This window comes from Crocodylus porosus, unplaced genomic scaffold, assembly GCF_001723895.1.
Source record: "Crocodylus porosus isolate Cpor-Errol unplaced genomic scaffold, CroPor_comp1, whole genome shotgun sequence".
In the NCBI taxonomy this organism is placed as follows: domain Eukaryota; kingdom Metazoa; phylum Chordata; order Crocodylia; family Crocodylidae; genus Crocodylus; species Crocodylus porosus.
In genome coordinates, this window is record NW_017728943.1 from 13470941 (window position 1) to 13490554 (window position 19614).

The 19614-nt window shown below is 46.0% G+C and overlaps 1 protein-coding gene across 1 annotated transcript in view; it reads left to right on the forward strand.

Annotated features, from left to right (window-relative positions):
- Positions 1-716, forward strand: part of NHLH2 (nescient helix-loop-helix 2) — an 855-nt gene extending 139 nt beyond the window's left edge. Inside the window, exon 2 of the mRNA XM_019548537.1 lies at positions 7-716. Coding sequence (XP_019404082.1) covers positions 7-388 — 382 coding nt within the window. The 3' untranslated portion in view covers positions 389-716. The remainder of the gene's footprint in view (positions 1-6) is intronic.
- Positions 717-19614: the final 18898 nt, after the last annotated feature.

Below are 19614 nucleotides of genomic sequence, written 5' to 3' on the forward strand. Positions count from 1 at the left end.
GCTGAGCCCGGACCAGGCGGCGGACTCGGACCACCCGTCGTCGGCGCCGTCGGACCCGGAGTCGCTGGGCGCGGAGGCCAAGGCGCTGGGCTGCTGCGCCTCGGACCTGGAGCCGGTGGAGGAGGAGGAGGGCGGCGGGGGGCGGCCGGCGCTGCACCCGCAGCAGCTGAGCCGCGAGGAGAAGCGGCGGCGGCGGCGGGCCACGGCCAAGTACCGCTCGGCCCACGCCACGCGCGAGCGCATCCGCGTGGAGGCCTTCAACCTGGCCTTCGCCGAGCTGCGCAAGCTGCTGCCCACGCTGCCCCCCGACAAGAAGCTGTCCAAGATCGAGATCCTGCGCCTCGCCATCTGCTACATCTCCTATCTCAACCACGTGCTGGACGTGTAGGCGGCGGGGCCGAGTCCCACCCCTGCGCCGAGCGGGGCCGGGCCCGCCGACCCCCCCCCGCGGCCCCGCCGCCTCTCCGGCCAGCCTGGTGCGGGGCCTCGCTGCCCTCCGCCGAGAGAGCTTTTCCTGACATCTCAGTGAGGGCGGGCTCTCCTCCCCACCCCCAGGCCTGGAGCTAAGCCCTGGGGAAAGCTTTGGGCACTGGGGCACCAGACCCTGGAGATGCATCTGCCTTAACTGCTGAGCAGCCAGCTAGAAGGACCCCCCCACACACACCCTTCGCCCCCCCTCAAGCCAGCCAGCCAGCCAACATCCTCCTCCCCTAAGTTGTCCCCCTTGCTGTCCCTCTGGGGTGGCTTCGGATACTGTGCAGGCCATGCTCCCCCCTGTCTGAGGGAGAGCTCAGTTCATCCCCCCTCATCCCCAAACTGGAACCAGTCCCAACCTCCAAGCAGAGAAGAGGTGGCACGTATTTCAGAGGAAAGCCTCGGCTGCTCAGTTCCCCCCACCCGCCACCCCCACGCCAAAAACCCGGAAGCACTGGCTGGCTAACTTAAAGATGAGCAGGTGCTGAAGTGCTTTGCTGGGGAAATTGCAGCCATGGAAGGGTTGAAGGACAGCTAACTGTCCAGAGAAGGAAAAAAGAAAAAGGGCGAGGGCAGATGCATTTCCAAAGTCTTCTGGGGGTGTGTAAAAATAATCCTGAATCATTTTGCAAGGGTTTCTTTAAAGAAAAAGAAAAAAAAATCCTCTCCCACCAATAGTGCATTTTTTGGTGGCCCAATATAGAAAGTCCATTTTTAGCACAGAGCTGTAAGATCAGATTGGGCTGTTGTTTTTCTTTCCAGGCTGTCAAGTGCCCCTTTATAGATCCAAAAAACCCGAAAAACAAAATATCGACTTGTGACCTTAAACGTGTGACCCATGGGTGCAGTTACAAATCACTATTTTTTATTTATGTTACAAGGAGTAGACATATTTTTTTTTTCCCCAAGACCTATTTATTTTTCTGAGTGGTGGCAATTTTACTTTGGATACTTTGTGCCAATTGGTTTCTATAGTCAAGTGTTTACACTTCTTCCTGTGGAATATTATGTCTCACTTTTTAAGTGTTTGTTGGGATCAATACAGTGGTTTGGTTTTTCTTTTCTTTTCTTTTCTCTTCTCTTTTCTTTTTTTCTTTTTGCTCCAATTATATTGCACTTGTATACAACAAAACACTCCCTCCCTCCCTGTTTCTAAGCATATTTTATATATTCAGATGTTTGTTCTTGAATGTTTTTCTTTGTGTGTGCGTGAGATCAACAACACTAGCACTTACCTAGAGGGTTTTTTTAATACTTGTTATTTGAAGCTATAGTTATGTCTGAAGAGTATTTTGCAAACAGTTTATAAGGGAAGTAGTTTCTTCGTCTGTCTGTGTGTGTGTGTATGTACATGTGTGTGCGTGCGTGTGTGTGCGTGTATGTGCGTGGTATTTTTTAGGAAATGGCATCTTTCCTAAAAATAATACAGGACTACTTTCCTTTGTGACAACCAAAAAAATTCTATAACCTGAAAATGTTTCATGTTCTTTGCTGTGAATCTCTTAAAACAAGGAACGCATTTTAGAGACAAAAAGAAAAAGAAAAAAAAAACACATCTGCTATCCAAAGATTTTAGTCTTTTTCAGGGTTTTTTTGTGTGTCTCTGTTGCTTTATATAATGCAATATTTTGTAGTGAAAATAGATAAATCTGGTTTCTATCTGACGCGTTTTTTCATATCTCTCATGAATAGTGAGCTGTTTTGCATATAAATAAAAGTATCAAATAAAGCTGGTTTTTCCTAATTATTTTTTTTTCTGGTTGGTCTTTCCATGAGATGGAAATGAGAGGGGATGCACAGCCTGAATTGCACAAAGATGTAAAAAAACCTTGCTTTCTAAAACTGTCTGTGGAAAAGTCTCAACAGGTTACATGCATCTTCAAAGAAGGCAGCTGTTTTAGCTGCTGGAGAGTAAAACATCCCCTTGAGTAAGACCTCAGTCCTGCAGCTGAACTCACTCCGATTTAGGTTCAAGACTAGGACTTAAATGTGCATGAGTTTCAGGACATTCCTTATTACATTCCAAAGGTTAGCCCTTCACCTCAAACAAAACATTTGGCACCTGTTTTGATTTGTTTTGCGAATTACTTCCTGAAACATTCATTTCAGGGCCTAAAATTTTATGTTTTCTTTTTCTCTTTAAGTTGGATCCACACCTCTTTAGTCAGTCCTGATTTTGGTGAAATGCAATTTAAAAAAAATCCGCTTTCTATTTATAAAACCTCCAGCCACATGTACTTAACAGGGCTGCAGTTCAAATGACTGGCGTTTGAAATGTGGCACTTACACAGACCTCATATTGCAAAGGTTTATTACCAGCATGAAATTCATATGTATAGGGGACCTAACACGTTTTGTGTACCATTTAACTCATTAAGCTCCTATCTGGCTCCCTGCTTAGTGTGAATTTTACCCATGGTGCTGTATACTATGAGTACTACCATTGAATTCAACAGGGTTCCATATACAGCTGTTAATGCAGCCATTGCAAGATCAGGCCTATAGTTTTCCCTGATGAGGCTTTGCACAGTGGTACAGTCCCAATCAGCTGGAAAGCTGCCTGCTAAGAAGCTGTTAAGTAAAAAGGTAGCATTTTCATATGTGCTGGGCAGGTCTAGAGGTTTTGTTGTTAGGGGGTCAGTGCTTTCCTTAAGTGCTACAGCGCTCAACTCATCTAACTTTGGAAACTTTTGAACCAGTTTCCTTCAAACATGCCTTCTTTTGTAGATCACTACATTAACATTAAGCCAAGTTTAATGATAACTGAGTGATTAGTTTTGAAGTTATATATATCTATATTCAGCAAGTTCTCAGGCTAGTTTAATTCATAGGGGCCATATAAGGTATATATCGTAACTCATATCTAGAATTTGTGCACATGTGAAAATGCCCATTTTGCCCAGGTTCTGCTTTCAGATATATTGGTGTAAAGTAGTGTGAATACCATTAAACATGGTGGAGTCACACCAGTGCAAGTAGGCTGTGGTATGAAGAGGCAGTGATCAATCCCTGACTCACTGGTACCCTTGAATGGACCTTTTTCTGCTTCATGCAAAGACACTGGGAGTTTTCCTTTTGACTTCTGTGGTAACAGACAGAAAAGATACAGGTTGTCAGCCAATGGTTTTGAAGTCTTTTTGTTATACACTGAAAGTGTTTGCTTCCTGCCGTTCTTTTTCTTTCAGGGAAAAAAAGTCAAGGAAATTAATATGAGAAACAAGCAACATGAAGAGATAGGAAATTTGACAATTGGATGAACAGCCTTAACTCTGGCCCCATGTGTTCCTGCATTAGGATCTAGCTACATTCATCAATATGAGCTCAGATTATCTTAGATGTATGTGCACTTAAGGAAATAGCAACATATATTGCTGTCTTGTTATTTGGATTATAATCTGTTTTATTATTTGAATAGCTGGATATGATCACACAATTAAAAGTATCTCATTCTGTGCAAACACACCAGCGGGCAGTGAGCAAATATAACATTAATATGTCCTGATGTTTCAATGTCTAACTTTGTAGCCTAACATTGCTCTCCTTTATTTCTACTATTTAGTAGTAGGAAGGCATTAATGCTGGGACTGTGAATACGGGAATGGTCAAAGTTTCATTCTGAATCTAGACCTAAATCTCGATCTGAAGAATACAACTCTGGTGCATCTCTAACTGATATGAAGTACAGGACTGACAACTAGAAAATACCACTAGCACCCAGCCAGAGGAAATGCCTTTAACATGTAGAGGCAGGATCTGACATTAATATAGCTACTCAGCATGCTATTAACATAACAGGGATACTATTTACTTGCAGCATTGTGTTAACATAGGAACAAGCATGTCACTGACAACAAAACCTAGAGCATGCACCTAACAAACAAAACACAAAGCTTTCAGCTGAAACATAGAAATGGTGCCAGTCACCAACTCAAGTGACATGGGTCAGGCTGTTATGCACAAGTAACTTAAAAAATAACTTATGGACTTCAGTGGGACTATACAACCAAGTAAAGGCAGTTTACTCCTGCCCTATGCACTTCTGTGGGTAAGAGACTGGATAATCTCAAGCACTGAACATCCCACAATCATAGAGATCTGAGTTATGCTGGTAACAGACGTGCACGCACAAGTGAAAGAGTTTTCCAACATATGCTTCTACGCTACAAGCCAAATTTCTTCTTCATGAATAACTTATTTACTGACCAAGAATTAGTGCCTGACTGCTTTGTGTATGAGGAAGAGCTGTCCAAGTTAGGTAATACAGCTGTGGAGATCCTGAAGGATTTTGTATGAATTAATAACTTTCCATTAGTCGTACCAGAAGGCAGAAAAGAAGTGCTTTTCTTTATGTAACTCTACAAAGAAAAGGGTTCTTTTCCAGTGTATTGCTATGAAGACATACCTCAGATAATCTGTCTGTCTGTTTGTCTATCCAGCTATCTATCTCCCTCTAGATACACCCATCTAGCTAGCCACCTATGTATCAATTGGCCTGTCAGTAGCTCCATCCCCATACACACCCACCTCTCTGTCTCTGTCTCTCTCTCCATCTATCTATCCTGTAACCTAATTAATCTAGCCCTTTTAGTGTGGCTAAATATGTTCTAATATCAGCCATTATTTTTCAGGGCTCCTGGTTTATTCTCTAGCGGAGAAAAGATCAATAACCACAATAACAACCAACCCAAAAGGAAGCAGCAATCTCCTGGCACTTTCTCTTTCTTTCGAGGTGATTTTATTTCCCCTGCCTCTCCCCCTGGTGCTGGATTTCTCCTTTTCTGTGCAGAATGGCCATGTTGTTTTATCCTGTGTTCTATTTGCATGTGGGCTTCAGATTTGTCTTTGGCTCCTTGTATGGTTTGGGATGAGACCCTCCTGTCCCCAGAGAGGGGGGCAGGTGTTGCTCCAGTCGAGCGAATGGAACCAAATTACAGGACCGTCTGTCGCCTCCTCTGGGAGATGGTGGAGGGAGGGAAGGAGGGGAGGGAAGCAGGATACCACATGACAGAAAAGAAAAGCAGAACATCATCCTGATGCCGATAAGAGCCTGAAAACATGAGTCACCCCAGCCCACAGCCCCACCCAAAACAGTCAACAGCCACCTGAAAAAGAAATGTCAGAATGAGAGACACAAATACACTCAGCCTCTGTGCTCAAAAGAACAGGCTGGAAACTAAACAAGACTTGCATCCACTCACCTTTTGCTCTTCTTCTTAAAACCTGGCCTGCCCAACAGGTTTTTCCTTTAGCTCCCCTGTCTCTTTGACCTTTTTCTGCAGGGCCCCCTTACAAAACACCCCCCACTCCTCCACATGACAGACCCTTCTTCCCTTCTTTCATTTCTACCCAAGAGAATTTTTACAATCTTTTCTCCTATGCCCGAAACAGGGTGCTTGTGCCAGAGAGCTTGGATTTAAAGACTTTTTTTTTTGCAAAAATCTAGTTAGTTTAATAAAAGATAACACCTCTACCATGAGTTCTGATTACTTTTGCCTCTAGACCAATACAGCTACAACCTTTTTCCCAGTGACATTCCCCATAATCTTCTCTCAGGCACTCAGCCCCATGTAGTTCTCCCATCTTTATTCCCCAACTTTAACTTTACCTAGAAGATTTCCTTCTCCCTCAGCCCTTCTCTGGACAGACTCTCCCTCTTCCATGCCTCCTTACAGCCCCATGGAATCCCACTTGGGGGTTGAGACTAATATCACTGTCATGGAGCGGGGAGGTTTGTGCTTCACAACTTGAAACGTAGAAGAGTTCTCCCTTGCCCCGGCTGCTTGGTTGGGACAAGCATGAGGCTGCCAGCATCTTGTGTTTCAGTTCAGAGGCAGAGTAATACAACCCTGGTCTTGCTCTTCTTCCCTCCTGGAGGCTTTATACTTGTTCTTTCTTTGTTGTTTTCTTGAATTTGACATAATAGTCCCCTAGCCTGTGACATTTCCACCAGTTCTTTTGCATAAGGGAAAAACCAGTTGGTCCTGATGGACTCAGTGCTGTGACCAGCCCTCTCAGTACCTTGGCTCCCAGCTGCAAGGAGGATCCCCACACCCTGCCTAACTACACCTTCTGCTCAAATCTGGTATCCCATGGGTAGGGTTGCCAACCCTGCAGGATTGCCCTGGCATGTCCAGGAATTAGATATAAATCCCCAGGAAACTGCAGAGAGTCACCCTGGAAATAAATGATAGAGCGTTCATTAAAAATATATTAAACATTGAATCTGATTTATGTTGTAGTCCAGCGGGTTTTTAAAATGTAATAATAATGTGCATGTGCATTTGCCTTCCTGATGTAAAGTCTATGCACCGTAATCCATAACTGATACACACAAGCCCACGGGCATGTTCACGTTGTGTGTCACGGGCACATCGGCATCTGGAAACTTCCTGGAATAAATTCAAACAGAGTTGGCAACCCTACACAGGAGAAACTCCGAGGAAACAAAGCTAAAGAAAAGGAGGTTCTCCTAGGAGGAGATGAACTCAACCTAGATTGAGAGCTTTCTTTCTTTACATAGTGCAGCGCTGGAGTGAGAAGACCTGCCTAGTGATCAGGACTCCTGGGTTCTATTCCTGGTTGTACCACTGACCTGCGGCGTGACTTTTGGCAAGCCATTCAAACCTTAACAGGAACCAGCTTCCCTTTCTACAAAAATGGAGACCACCCTTCCCTACCTTGCAGGGGGAACTGAAGGATGTATTGCACAATACATTTATAAAGCATTTTGGAATTCCCAGGGAAGGGAAACAGTGATGATTATTATCCCTGTTGGCAGAGAGTGTGGTTATCACAAATAGTTTTGCTTTATTTTCACTCCCTACAGTCAGACTCAGCCAGGTGCACATCAAGGTGACATAGACCAGCAGGTGTTTCCTGCTCAAAGTATTATCATTATAGAGTTACCGCTAGCTGGCACTCAATTCACTATTTGCACTTACTATTAGGCTGCACAATCAGTCTGACATTCCAGATGACTTTATGTAATCACAATTATTATTACAGTGTTTATGATGCTCCAGCAAGAGATCCAAAATCTGCCTGCAATTTGGCAAGAATGGTGGTGATTTGAAATTCTGGAGAATTTCATAAGAAGTAGTCTTCAGGTACTTCATCTGTCCTCTGACCCTCTGCTTTGAGATTTTCTGTCTGTCTTTCACTCCTATGCACATGCACACACATGCATATACAAGCCAGTGGTAATGCCAATTTCTGTAGAGTTGGCAGAACTCAGACAGCAACAGGCAGCACATAGAGTCAATCTCTTTCAAGACAGAGGAAAGAAAGACAGACACCGATGGGGAGGAAACTTTTCTGGGAGCCTGGGAGAAGAGATGAGTGTGAGAGATTAGAAAAGAAAATGAAATAAAATGGGGAGAGCAGTGGCCAGTGTAGATTAGCTTGAACAGAAGCAAAGCTAAAACAAGTAACAATGAATGGGAAGGGTATGTGTGGGGTTGAAAGGAGGGATGTGGATTTGCAAGGGTGGGATACTAAGTAAAGACAGTGCCTCAAAGCTTGCATCAGGGCTTTTGCAAGGGGTAAGTGTATGAATGCGTAGGGTATGTGAAGGAAAGGCAAGGGTATGAGCCCAGGGGAGGGGAAGTAGGGGAAAGGGCAGGAGATGTTGACTGGAAGGGAACTGTGGAGGGAAGGCTGGAGAAGAGAAAAGGTTTGAGTAAGTGGGGAAAAATGGGGACATGTGAAGGAAGAGAAGCTGGTCAGGATAGTAGCACATTACACCCATCTTGGGAATTAAAGGCAGTCATCTAGGAAATTCAAATCAGGAGGAGGCTGACACCATGGAGGGAGCATAGCCACAGGGAATCATTAATTAGACATTAAAGACTATTGTAGGGAGTGAATGACAGTATTAATGGTGACCAGACAGACAGAATGGGATGGGGGGCATTCTTCCCAAGTACAAAGAACGAGGGATGCAATTCCACCCCGGTTTATTCTTCAGATGTGCTGTCTGTCTTGTTTCTATTTCTAAAACCTCCCGCACATACAAGCAGCAGAAGACAGAAGCCTCTGCGTCCACAAGACAACAAAGCTTTACAGACCAGATAAACAACGTCCTGATAAGCAACCTGGCCCAGTGGTAGAAAAAAAAGAAAGGGTGAAAGAAGAGAAGCCGGAGGAGACAGGGAGACAGAACTGGAAGGGGGTGGTATCAGAGTTCTTGTGAAGGATGGGGTTGGGAGGAGTTACTTCCCATAGACACAGTGGGCAAGGACACACCTTTCCTAAGGCCCAAACTTTCAGAGACTACCCAGATTAAAAACCCATTGACATGAGTAGGATTTCTGCCTGCCTGAGGGATCCCAAATCCAGTCCTGGTTCTAATAATGGCCTCCAGCTTTCCAAGAAATAGTCACTCCAGAAAACAGCTGCAAAACCTCTATTAAATGTAACAGAGAGGTCCTCCGCAGCAGAGACTGGGTTCCCTCCAGCTACAGTCTCTTGGCCCAGTCCTAAAAGCCCTCCATGGGAAGAGCTCCCCTGTGGCTATATGAAAAGATAAGTATGATTTCACTTTTCTGATACAGGGACCTTGCTATCATCACACAGCCATGATGACTGGCTGAGAAACTGGGCCAAACACAGATTAATTTAATTAATTAAATGAAAACCTGAGGTCTGAACTCAAGTACACAGGACTAAATCCAGAATTGTCTGGGAAGAATTTACCCAACAGTAATGACAGTGACAGTGAAGATAATAACCTGAAGGTCAAGCCAGATGGATAAGCTAAACAAAATAGCAACAGGCCTAGAGGAAACATCTCGGTCTGGAGTCCAAACATGCAATGACAAGGGTGTGCTGGGGAGCAAACCCTAGGTTCGATTCAGTTCTTTCTCTAATCAGAGCCTATTAAACACTCTCCCCATCCACAACTTTTGGTGCAGAAAGCAAGAGAGAAAAGGGCTGTAAGGTGTTAAAAATGTGGACAGAAGAAAAGAGGCAAGAAAGACCAAATAACTTATTGCTATGTTATGGAGGGGACTTGCTTAGCCAGGTTAGTCCTTCAAATGTCTCAGACTTGGGCTGTCTCAGGTCTCTGTATTTTCATTGGAAATGGCCTCATCAGAGAAATGGCCACTTGTGGGGATGAACCCACATATGGTCAAGTGAAGGGATTGGGCCAAAAACAAGGCAACCCCAAACAGCAATATCCTCAAAGCTCTGGGTACTTCAGGCCCCATTTTGTGGACAGAGCTCATTTTGAGTGGAAGCCAGCAGTGGCTACTCAACTGGTGAAGTCTTGCCCAGATGAGCGTTCCTTCTTGACAAGGGAAAAGGAAAACAATGGGGCCCTGCAATTCAGAGGTAAGGGTGGGAGGCAAAACCCACACCATACACCATACCCACACTGTGGCATCCCTCCTTAAATTCACACTCTTCTCTTCAACCTTAAATCAAGGAAACACTTGCTCTCAAAAGTTGATCCCTGGATGGCCTATATAATTGTTCCCCTACCCCATTTAGTCCTGGGCTCCCCACACAGCTCTGCCAATGCCTCTCAGTCCAGATATCTCAACACTTGCTAATTTCCAAGCCTTCCTTGAATAGAGACTGCCAAGAGCATTTTACTGTGAGGTGGCTTTGTGATTTTCTTCTCTGTTACCCCTAAGCAGTTGTAAATAACAGAGCTGCAACCCATTCTTCATCTCCAGGTAGTCACCATATCCCTTCTTTATTACCAAGACGCTGCCAAGTAGCTGGCTGCCACAAGACAGCTTACTTATCAGTAACATCCACACTGTAGTGCTTATGAAATGGGGTTTAGACCTTGAGGTGCTGTTGACATTTACAGGTTTCCAGAGCATCCACTGGAAAAAAAACCAATATTTAATGGGACACTGTTATATAGCGTAGCATTATGAGAGGGCAAGGTTATTCCAGGATATAGAACCTTTCAGCAAGTCGAATCCAACTTTTACTGATCAAAAGTCCATCCAAGCTAAGTGGTCCATTGGACTAGTATGATTCAAACACAGCAACTTCTATAGTCAGTAGCACACAAAGGACAGATGTAGCTAGCAATGCACCTGGCCACCTTTGATTACCCAGCCTGCATACCAGGGTACCAGACAGGTACCCATTTACAGTTCAATCAACGAAGGGCAGCCTTAGGCATAAATCAAAAGCAGGATTTAAACTCACCTCCCTGGAGCCTTGATTATACCCTGTGCCCTTAGCGGAGCTGTCTGAAATAACATTCTCATAAGAAGTCTGCTTGGTGGCCTTGGGTGGAAGGAAATATTGGGTCTTTAGTGGGACTGTTGTTCACAGCACATGAACACTATCATAACTGGCACAAACTGGGAATTTCTGCAGAGAGACCAAGAACTCAGTAAGTGGTGGAGTTCCCTCATATGCATCCACCTAGTTTCTCCAGGGCTGTGTTAAGGCACACTGGCAGGGTGACAGTGGCAAACCTGTGCTCCATTTTAGCATAAACAAGTTGTAATAGCATCTCTCTCTTTCCTTCTTAGACAAAGCACATTTAATTACTGTACAACCAAGTTGCAGCAATCTGGATGCAGATAGATCTGAAGCAAATTGAAAGGAAATGGATTTTATGTGACAATGTAGAAATGCTGCTTCTAAAAGGAAAGCACATTAAGATAAGGATGATTAGGTGGATTGGAAGAACCTTGTAAAAGATAATTGCATTCAAATCAATAGTGCCTTCAGCAGAGGAATTTTTGACAAGTTAAAGTTATAGCACTATTCCAATCAAAGAAGAGCCACCACGAGAACAGCCCTTCTCACTGCATGTGGAAGCCTGTGCTTCTCCGAGTTGCGTCTTCAGACTTGATAGATACGAATCAACCTCTGTCATTTCTGCCAGTCCTGCAATCAAAATGATACTTCTCCTTGCCTCCATTCCCTTTCTTAAAATAGGGTGATAATTCTTTTTCCCCCTCTTCCCTCAGTCTGTTTAGATTGTCATGTCTTAGAGGCAGTGGCCATCCCTCACTAGATGTGATTTAGCTGGGGTGTGCATGTGCTTGTGTCATATGAAGGAGGACAAAGCAAGTTGAACAAAAGCCTTGTTCCTTATCTACTTTCAGCTGCATTGTCAGTAGGAGGAGAAAGCAACACCCCAAATCTGAAATCCAGATTTCAAATAGCCCAAAGTTCAAGGGAAGGTTGAGCCTGGCTCTATTGCTAATTTGTCTGTTTGAAAGAAGACTTACACTGTCCATGAGACCGAAGTTGTGGTGTTCAGCAACCACTCTGAGCCAATGAGTCTGGCCAAGGTCAGTCTCCTTCAGCATCTGAGTTCTAACTGATTAGCATTGTATAATGTGAGCTTCTTGCCTAAACAATATAACAGAAAGTTCATCAGTTTCTCTTCCTTCCCTCAAACATAACAAGAGGGAGCAAGCATCATTAATATGACACAGATTTCCAAATACTTATCAGTCTACTACTAACTAACAATGTTCATTGTCTCAGTTGTGCTGTGTGCACCTGCAGGGGCTCCCATGAGGCATCGGCAGCACAGTTGTCAAGAAGAGGTAAGCCCGTTGGTTATGGCTATGTTACATGGGCTCAGCCACATCACCTGTTATGATGTAGAACCCAGCGGATGCATCTACACATGATATTAATGAGAAGCAATAACCTCTGGTGTAGTTCACATCAGAGTTTATTGCTCCTAGGCACCACGTTTACACATGTGCTGGGGACCACAGCATACTGAGCTGTGTCAGAGCAGCCCTGGCTGGCAGGGAGCCCCAGGGGTCAGCCTGCCAGCCTGGGGCTGCTCCAACCCAGCTCAATGTGCTGCACTGGGGCTGGCTAGGGCACGAGGGTGCTACAGTTTGGGGCTAGTCAGCAAGCAACCCCACACTGCAGCACTCTTGTGCCCCAGCACAGCACATTGAGCCATACTGGAGCAGCCTCGGGCTGGCAGGCTGACCCAGTCACCATCTACATGTGTGTTGCGGTGCACTAAATAATGCCACCATAGAATACTACTTGTGTTGGGCAATACTACCCTATGGCGGCATTTATAAGTTTACTGTGGCCTAATAGCACCACACCTGTAGACACTGAGGCTTTACTGCAGAGCAAATTAGGCAGCTCTGCTGTAAACATCTCATGTAGATGTGCCTAGTGTGTTTAATTCTGCTCCCATCCTGCCATGTGGAAACTCTTAGCACTTATGCCCCCAATTTTTCATGCATTCTCAAATGTACCCACCTGCAGCAACTTAAATCCTGCCCTCAGGACAGATGTTTTTAAAAAGTTAAACACAAGCTGTTCTTAATATTTCCTGCAAGCTGAATGTTTCCCCCACCCACAAGAACATTTGTTTTTTTCCCTTATCACCACCAGGTTCCCACAGTGCTCCACTCCCATGGCAGGGCTCCCCTAGGGTTGTTGCTTGTCTGAGACCTTCTCAAGCAGGATGGCTGACTTTCACTTCTTGTGCAATTTTGAGAAGGCATCACCTACTCTACCTCCACATACTTTTCTCTGGGAGGACAGCCTCATATGACCATGGAGGTACCTCTTCGTTTAGCATTAGCCTAGCAGCACTAATACTCTCCACTGAGTTCCTACTGTTTCTCCTCAGCCATCAGTACTTTCCATACCATCAAACATTTAGTGTATTTACCTGTGAAACCTCTCAGGTGTTGACCACAACTTGAATAGCTGTCTGAGGAAACAGGCCCCCCCAAAGGGGATGTAGAAGATGCAGAGATGTGAGGTCTGTTTGGCTAAGGGCACCCCAGAAACCTGCTGAGTCATCAAAAGCACAAAAATATTTGGCATCAACCAGCAATTCACCTTTTGTAAGTAATGGAAAATGTTCCCTTTCCATTTGTTTTTGGGGTATGTAGATAAATAAAGGGCTCTGTGTATTTTTCAAGCAAGCATACCCACTAGTCTCACTGCATGGACATTTCTACCCTACACTGCTTCCAAGGACCATCGCACCCCAACACATGCTGTCCAACCACTTGGTCACACAACCAGACCTGGAAATGAGGCTTTGAAGCTACTAAGAGTGCCCTCTCCTGCCGCTATCAGGCATGTCAGGGAGCTTGAGAGCAGCATAGCTGGAGGCATCTTCAGGACACCTTCCCCAACTCTTTTCCCCATTTGGTATATGCAAGGGCAGGGGTGAGGCTGGCTGGACACCAGTGCTCCCAAGAAGCTCCAGGGAGACAGTGTAGTATAGTCACACTTTACAACTCACAGAGCTATGAGCCTCTTCAGCTACTCTTTTAGACTCTGCCTTCTAGTATGGGGACATCCCCTACAGGCACGAATCATGAGATGGTTGAGCTCAAGTTTGCATTGTACTGAGAACTTTTCCTGTCTCCTGCAGACAGCCTCAAACTCTGCATCAATGGCTTAGGTCCCCAGTCCCTTCAGGAAGAGCACCTGTTTGATGAGACCAAAGGTCTGACACAATTGTAACCCAATAAGGGGTACCTTTTTCCCCCTGGTGCCATTAAAATCATAGCAGGCAGCCTGCGGGTGGGGCCAGGGCTGGTTGAGGAGTCATCTGATCCAGGAAGAGGGCTGAACTTAGAGCGGATATAAGTCTAGGCCCTGAGCAGAGCTGGCAGTAAGATCCTGGAGGCTCCTGTGAGCACTTTTTTAGCAGGAGGGCTTCTGCTCTGGAGGGCCTCATGGAGAGTAACACCAGAAAGAGTCTGGAGGTTTGGGAAGGAACTAAGGGGGGAGGAGATTCCTGGGGACCCAGGGAGGGGTCCAGAGCCCAGAGAGAGAGGCTAGTGTATGGACATACTGAGGGGTCTAGGTGAGCCCAGAGAGAGGGGCTGCATATATGGGACCTATCAAGGAGTCCAGGTGAGCCCAGAGGGGGAGGTAAGAGTAGAGGACCTATTGAGAGGTTTGGGTGAGCCCAGGGAGAGGGCCTGAGAGTATGGGGCCTCTTGAAGGGTCTGGAGGAACCTAGATAGAAGCTAAGAGTGTGGGACCTAGGGAGAGGTCCAGGAGCCTAAAGAGAGATGCTGAGTGGGGGAGCCCGGAAAGGGGCTGAGTGGGAGCCCAGTGAGACCAGGGGGCCTGGAGGTGAGAGTGAGCTGGGGCCAGAGGACCCAGAGGTCTGTAGGCCAAGAGCCACAAAAAATGAGGCTAGAAACCCATAGCACAGGATGGGTGTGTGACATCAGCGGGAGGCCAAGGAGCCCCATAGCCCAGGAGCGGCAAGGGTTGTCTGGGGCAGGATAGCCTGGAGGTTTGTCCTGGCTAAGACTGACAACTGTATCCTAGTGAGGGTTGGGATCCCAGTAGTGGGGATGATTGTGGTGGGGTAGCCCCTATAAAGTGCCACTGATGACAAACCCCAAGGAAGGATGAATATGGGGTTGTGGGTCATCCTTCGGCACGGAAAGGCTATGGGAGCACACCCTGACACAATATCAAGGGAAGGAGGTCTTAGGGGACCAGAACGGTCCAGAGGCCCAGACAGGGGCCAACAAGGAGTGAGACAAGAAGGGTCCAGAAGCCCAGAGGGGGGCTAAGAGAATGGGAGGCCTGAGAGACCTTGAGCTCACAGAAGGAGCAATTACCCACAGGGCCAGAGATCTCATAGGCCTAGGGGACCAGTGAGAGATAGTGGGACCAAAAGGGTCCAGGAGTCCAGACGGAGGCAAAGAGTGGAACCAAAGGTGTCCAAGTATGGGACCAGGAGGTCTGAGGTCCCTGATAGGGGCCAAGTATTTTGAAGTGAGGCCAGGTGACATCAACAAGTAATAATACCTGCAAGGCAGGGGTCATGGTGTAGAGGTGAACTGAAGCCACGCAATTAGCCCAAAGGCATTGACCCCAGACACCCAGGGGTTGTAGCAGACTCTCCCTTAATCTGAACCTCATTTATAGGAACAAGTAAATTATATATACTCCCAACCTGGTCATTGGAAATGCAAATAAGATAATCCCTGTGCATATTTAGGTTTTTTTCTATCAGGTTTTGTAATATTATTATATTGGTTCTGGACTGCTGTAGATGGTTTTTGTTTTCATGCTCCTCTTTCTTTTAGGTGCTGTTGAATAGTAAAGATGTCTTGTATATCTGAATGTATTGCTTATGAGCAGGGGACAGTCCTGTAGGCTTCAGATAATCAAGAGTCCACTGTTTTTACCCATATATTGGATTCAGGCATTTTCTTCATAAGGATAAGCTCTCCATTGTAAGCCCTGAGTGTCAGCCACTTACCTTTGACTGCCTATGGCTTTTCTTTCAGTGATAATTGACTCCTTTCCCTGAACGCATTATTACCTTTGGAAATGTCCTGCTCTCAGGCCAACAGTCCAGACATTTGCTGCTGCACCATTGTCCATTGCGCCTATGAAGAACTCAAAGTCTAAGTCCACATAACACAGCACCTGGAGCTGTACATGCTGTGCTAAACTCAAAAAAATAACACAATGCCCGCTGTTTGGAAAGATAGCAGAAATACTATGGGTGTCAAGACATGGAAGAGTACTCAGCAAGGATGAAAAGGATAGCAACAGCACCAGAAGAGTTCTTCATAGGAGCAAAAATCCAGGGAGTGCCATCAGGAACCCAAGAGGCAGTGGTAGGGCTAATGTGTGGAAAACAGCATCACTGTTGTATTCTGAAACATGAGAGTGTCTTCTTCATGTTAAATGTGCTGGCCACAGCTGTTTACCTAACAGTTCAGTATCTGCACCTCCACAGCTGAAGGATCCAGGTGGGTGCACCTGCTGCAGTGACCAAGGCAAAGCTGGGTAGCACCCATCCTAATAGAGGACCCCAAGGCAGCAAGAGCAGCTCACACACTTCAGTATATCACCCAGCAGGCACAGCAGAGCCCTGAGGGGCATTTCACACCTGAGCATGTGTACAGTGGAGGAAGGGGGATAGGTCTACAGGCCCCGTCTATAATTATGGTCTACAGCTGAGTAAATCTGCAAGTTGGAGGCAACACCTGTCCCTTCCTCCTGTACAGTGGTGCTGACAGGAGGATGGCAGAGAGCTAGGTGGGGAGGATTTGCTGGAAGCTCTGAATAAAGCCTGGCAAAACCTTTTAAATGAATGACGAATTTGCCCCCAAATGTGGTTTCAGTCCTCTTGAAACCTGCAAATTCAACCTGACTTCACCAAATAGATTTAGCAAGGTAGGGGGAAGGAGACTGAGATTTCAGACTTAGATTCACCATTCATTCAGTATCCTGAAGGAAGGAGAAAGAAGTGGTCACTCATTGGAGGTGTTCCACCTGTATAAAATACAAGTCATTGAGGCAGAGCAAGCAAAATGGGTCCTTATGTGCAACTTGAGACCAAAGCTCCCTTGAACTTGAACTTCTTGAAAAGAGAAGGAATACTAATGACCGGCACATCACAACGAGAGACAGACAAGAGACATGCAGAGAGTGGAACCAAAGGCCTGCCAGAGGGGGATTAGCAGAGCTGCAAAGTAGCAGAGTACAGCATCAAGATACAGATGGAAAAAGGTAGGTGGGGGAAGAGAGGAGAGATGCATTAATGGCTGTAAAGAAAAGGTTTAACAGGTGACCTGGGAGGGACAGGCAAGGGACACAGAGAAGTCCTTGAGAACAAGGAAGTCTTCTGCATGAGAGACAAGGGTGTACATGTAGATGGCAGATGCAAGCAGTGATCAGGCTGGGAAATTAGCAGTCAGGGGAATCCCCAAGCCAGTTTAGATTTGAACCATTGCTGAAGGTGTAGAAGTGGGCCCTGGGAGCACCCTGGAGCTGGGGGTTTTGCTGCCACTGTGAATGATGCTCTGGAGATTTTCTCTTATTGTGCTGGGAGGTCAGAGAGACAGGAACACGAATAAGGAATATGAAAGAAAAGAAAGAAGTGAGAGGTAGGACACGGGAGCTTGGGGAACGTGCCTGGAAGAGGCTGAATGAGGGAGTGCTCCTGCTTTGAATGTGTCTAGTTGTGTGGCTAGGGCTGAGAGCCATGGGTTCATACTGTTTGGTGCCAGGGAACTGATACAAACTGTGGTGGGAGAGGGCTGAGCAAATGGGCTAGTGTTCTGCTGAGCCATTGCTCTGTCACATTGGGCAATGATCCTTTCCCACTATGACATAAGAATGAAAAGGCAATGGAAACTTTCCTACCAGGAGCTGTGGTTCTACTGGAGCTACCGGACAGAGTGCTGGAAGAGAGCAGAGCGTGGACCAGGGGGGAGTCTGGGCCCACAAGGCAAAACCATTCCACTGAGGGAGTGAAATTGGTTTGAACTGCACTTCACAATATCATTCTTACTGGACTTCATATGGAGGAGCTGTATCAAATCCTTCCCACCCCGTGATCTTCAAGGCTCAAGAGGATGCAATTCAGACCACTGGGTGAGGACTGAGTTACACATGAACTCACAGATGATCATAGGGGGAACAGATGGCAGCTTCTCCTGGGTGCTCATTTTCATAGTCCTTCTGACAAATTAGAGAGGCTGGGCTGAAATCAGCAAGACGAGATCCACTAAGGACAAGGGCAGAGATAGAAAAATCGCATGCACAAATACAGGCTGAGGAATAGCTGGCTAAGCAGAAATGCTACAGAAGAGGACCTGGGGCTCCTATTGGATTGCAAACTCAATGGGAGTCAGGGGAAGAGGGAGAGGTATGGCAATAGAAAGTCAAGGTGCCTTGCTGTGTGTTCAGAAATGAGTTTAAGTCCTGCTCTGCACTTCTGCCAAAGGGAGCAGCTAGTTAATTCAGTTGTAGCTGGGTACCTGGTTTGTGGGGCTAGGGACTCAAAGGCAGCTGAATGTGTTCCTGGCCATACCCCTGCCTTGTGTGCCATTGGCTACAAAAGCTTGCATGTCTTAACCATGCTTGTTCAATGTGCCATTTAAGCTTGGAGTGGACCTTTGAGCTCTTTTCAATGTGATGCTGATAAAAAATGGCAAATCTAATTCTGGGATGTATTAACTAGAGTGTCAAAGGAACGTAGGTATGCTGCTCTAGTCAGCAGTGGTGAGACCTCACCTGGAGTAATGTGTCCAGTTCTGGACACCAGACTTCAAGAAAAACATTGAAAAAATGGAGAAAGTACTGAAGAGAGCAACAAGTAGGATAAGATAATATGACCTGCAAAAAACAAGGATGGAGAAATCAGCTTTGTTTAGCCTAGAAAAGAGAAGACTGAGGAGGAAGATGATAACAGCCTGCCAATATTTAAAAGGTTATTATCAAAAGGGCACTGATGAATTATTTTTACTGGCCACTGAGGGAAAGGCAAGAAAAAGAATCTAGCTTAAATCATAGCATGGAAGACTATGGCAGATAGGTAAAAGAAATGTCTTAGCTGTGAGGGTGGAACACTGGAACAGACCCCCCCCCCCCCTTCCATTAGAGAGTTAGAAGAACAAGTTAGACACACATCTGTCTTGGATGATCTATGTACATTTGACCCTGGCTCAGTGTAGGGGGAGCTGAAATACATGACCTCAGGAAATCCCTATTAGCACTGCATTTCTCTGACTCAGTGTCCAGTAAGGTCACCCATAGGTGCTGTAGATAAAGAATCTGTAGCGAATGTCACTGGCAGGGTCTGAGAAGTCTCTACTGATCGTATAAAGACAAATTCTTGAAAAGCTCACAACCTGGCTAAATTCAGGCATACTTTCATAAAGAGGGCAAAAAGCACACTATTTCTACAGTAGTGCCCATTCAGCCATATATAAGTCCATGCTCCAAAGCATAGAGGCTCTGGAGCTTCCCCAAAAACAGTTGCAAGACACGGTTTGAATGTAGGTAATGCAGTGTCATTTGCCTGACCCTTATTCTGAGAGCCTGACTTTCAGAAGCCTCATTGCCTTCTTGGTCCAGTTACAGTACTGTCAGGCTGGTCCACTACCTTGACCCAGCCTGGTCTATCTAGCTCTCAGCTGAGGCCCTGGCTGCCTAGCTGGAGTTTCACTCCATTTGCTGTGCTTCATGCCTCTTAGATGAAATTAAGACTGCCTTCCCTACAGATACTGTTGCTGCCTGGGAGGACCACCTTCATGCACAGCATACCCCCCCTGACAGCAGCGCTCTGGACAAACCATCTCCATTGCTGCCTTTTGCTCCAGACATAGATGACTGGGGAAAAGGGCTGCTGTCCCTCCCCAGTCCCAAAAACAGTAGCGGTGGGAT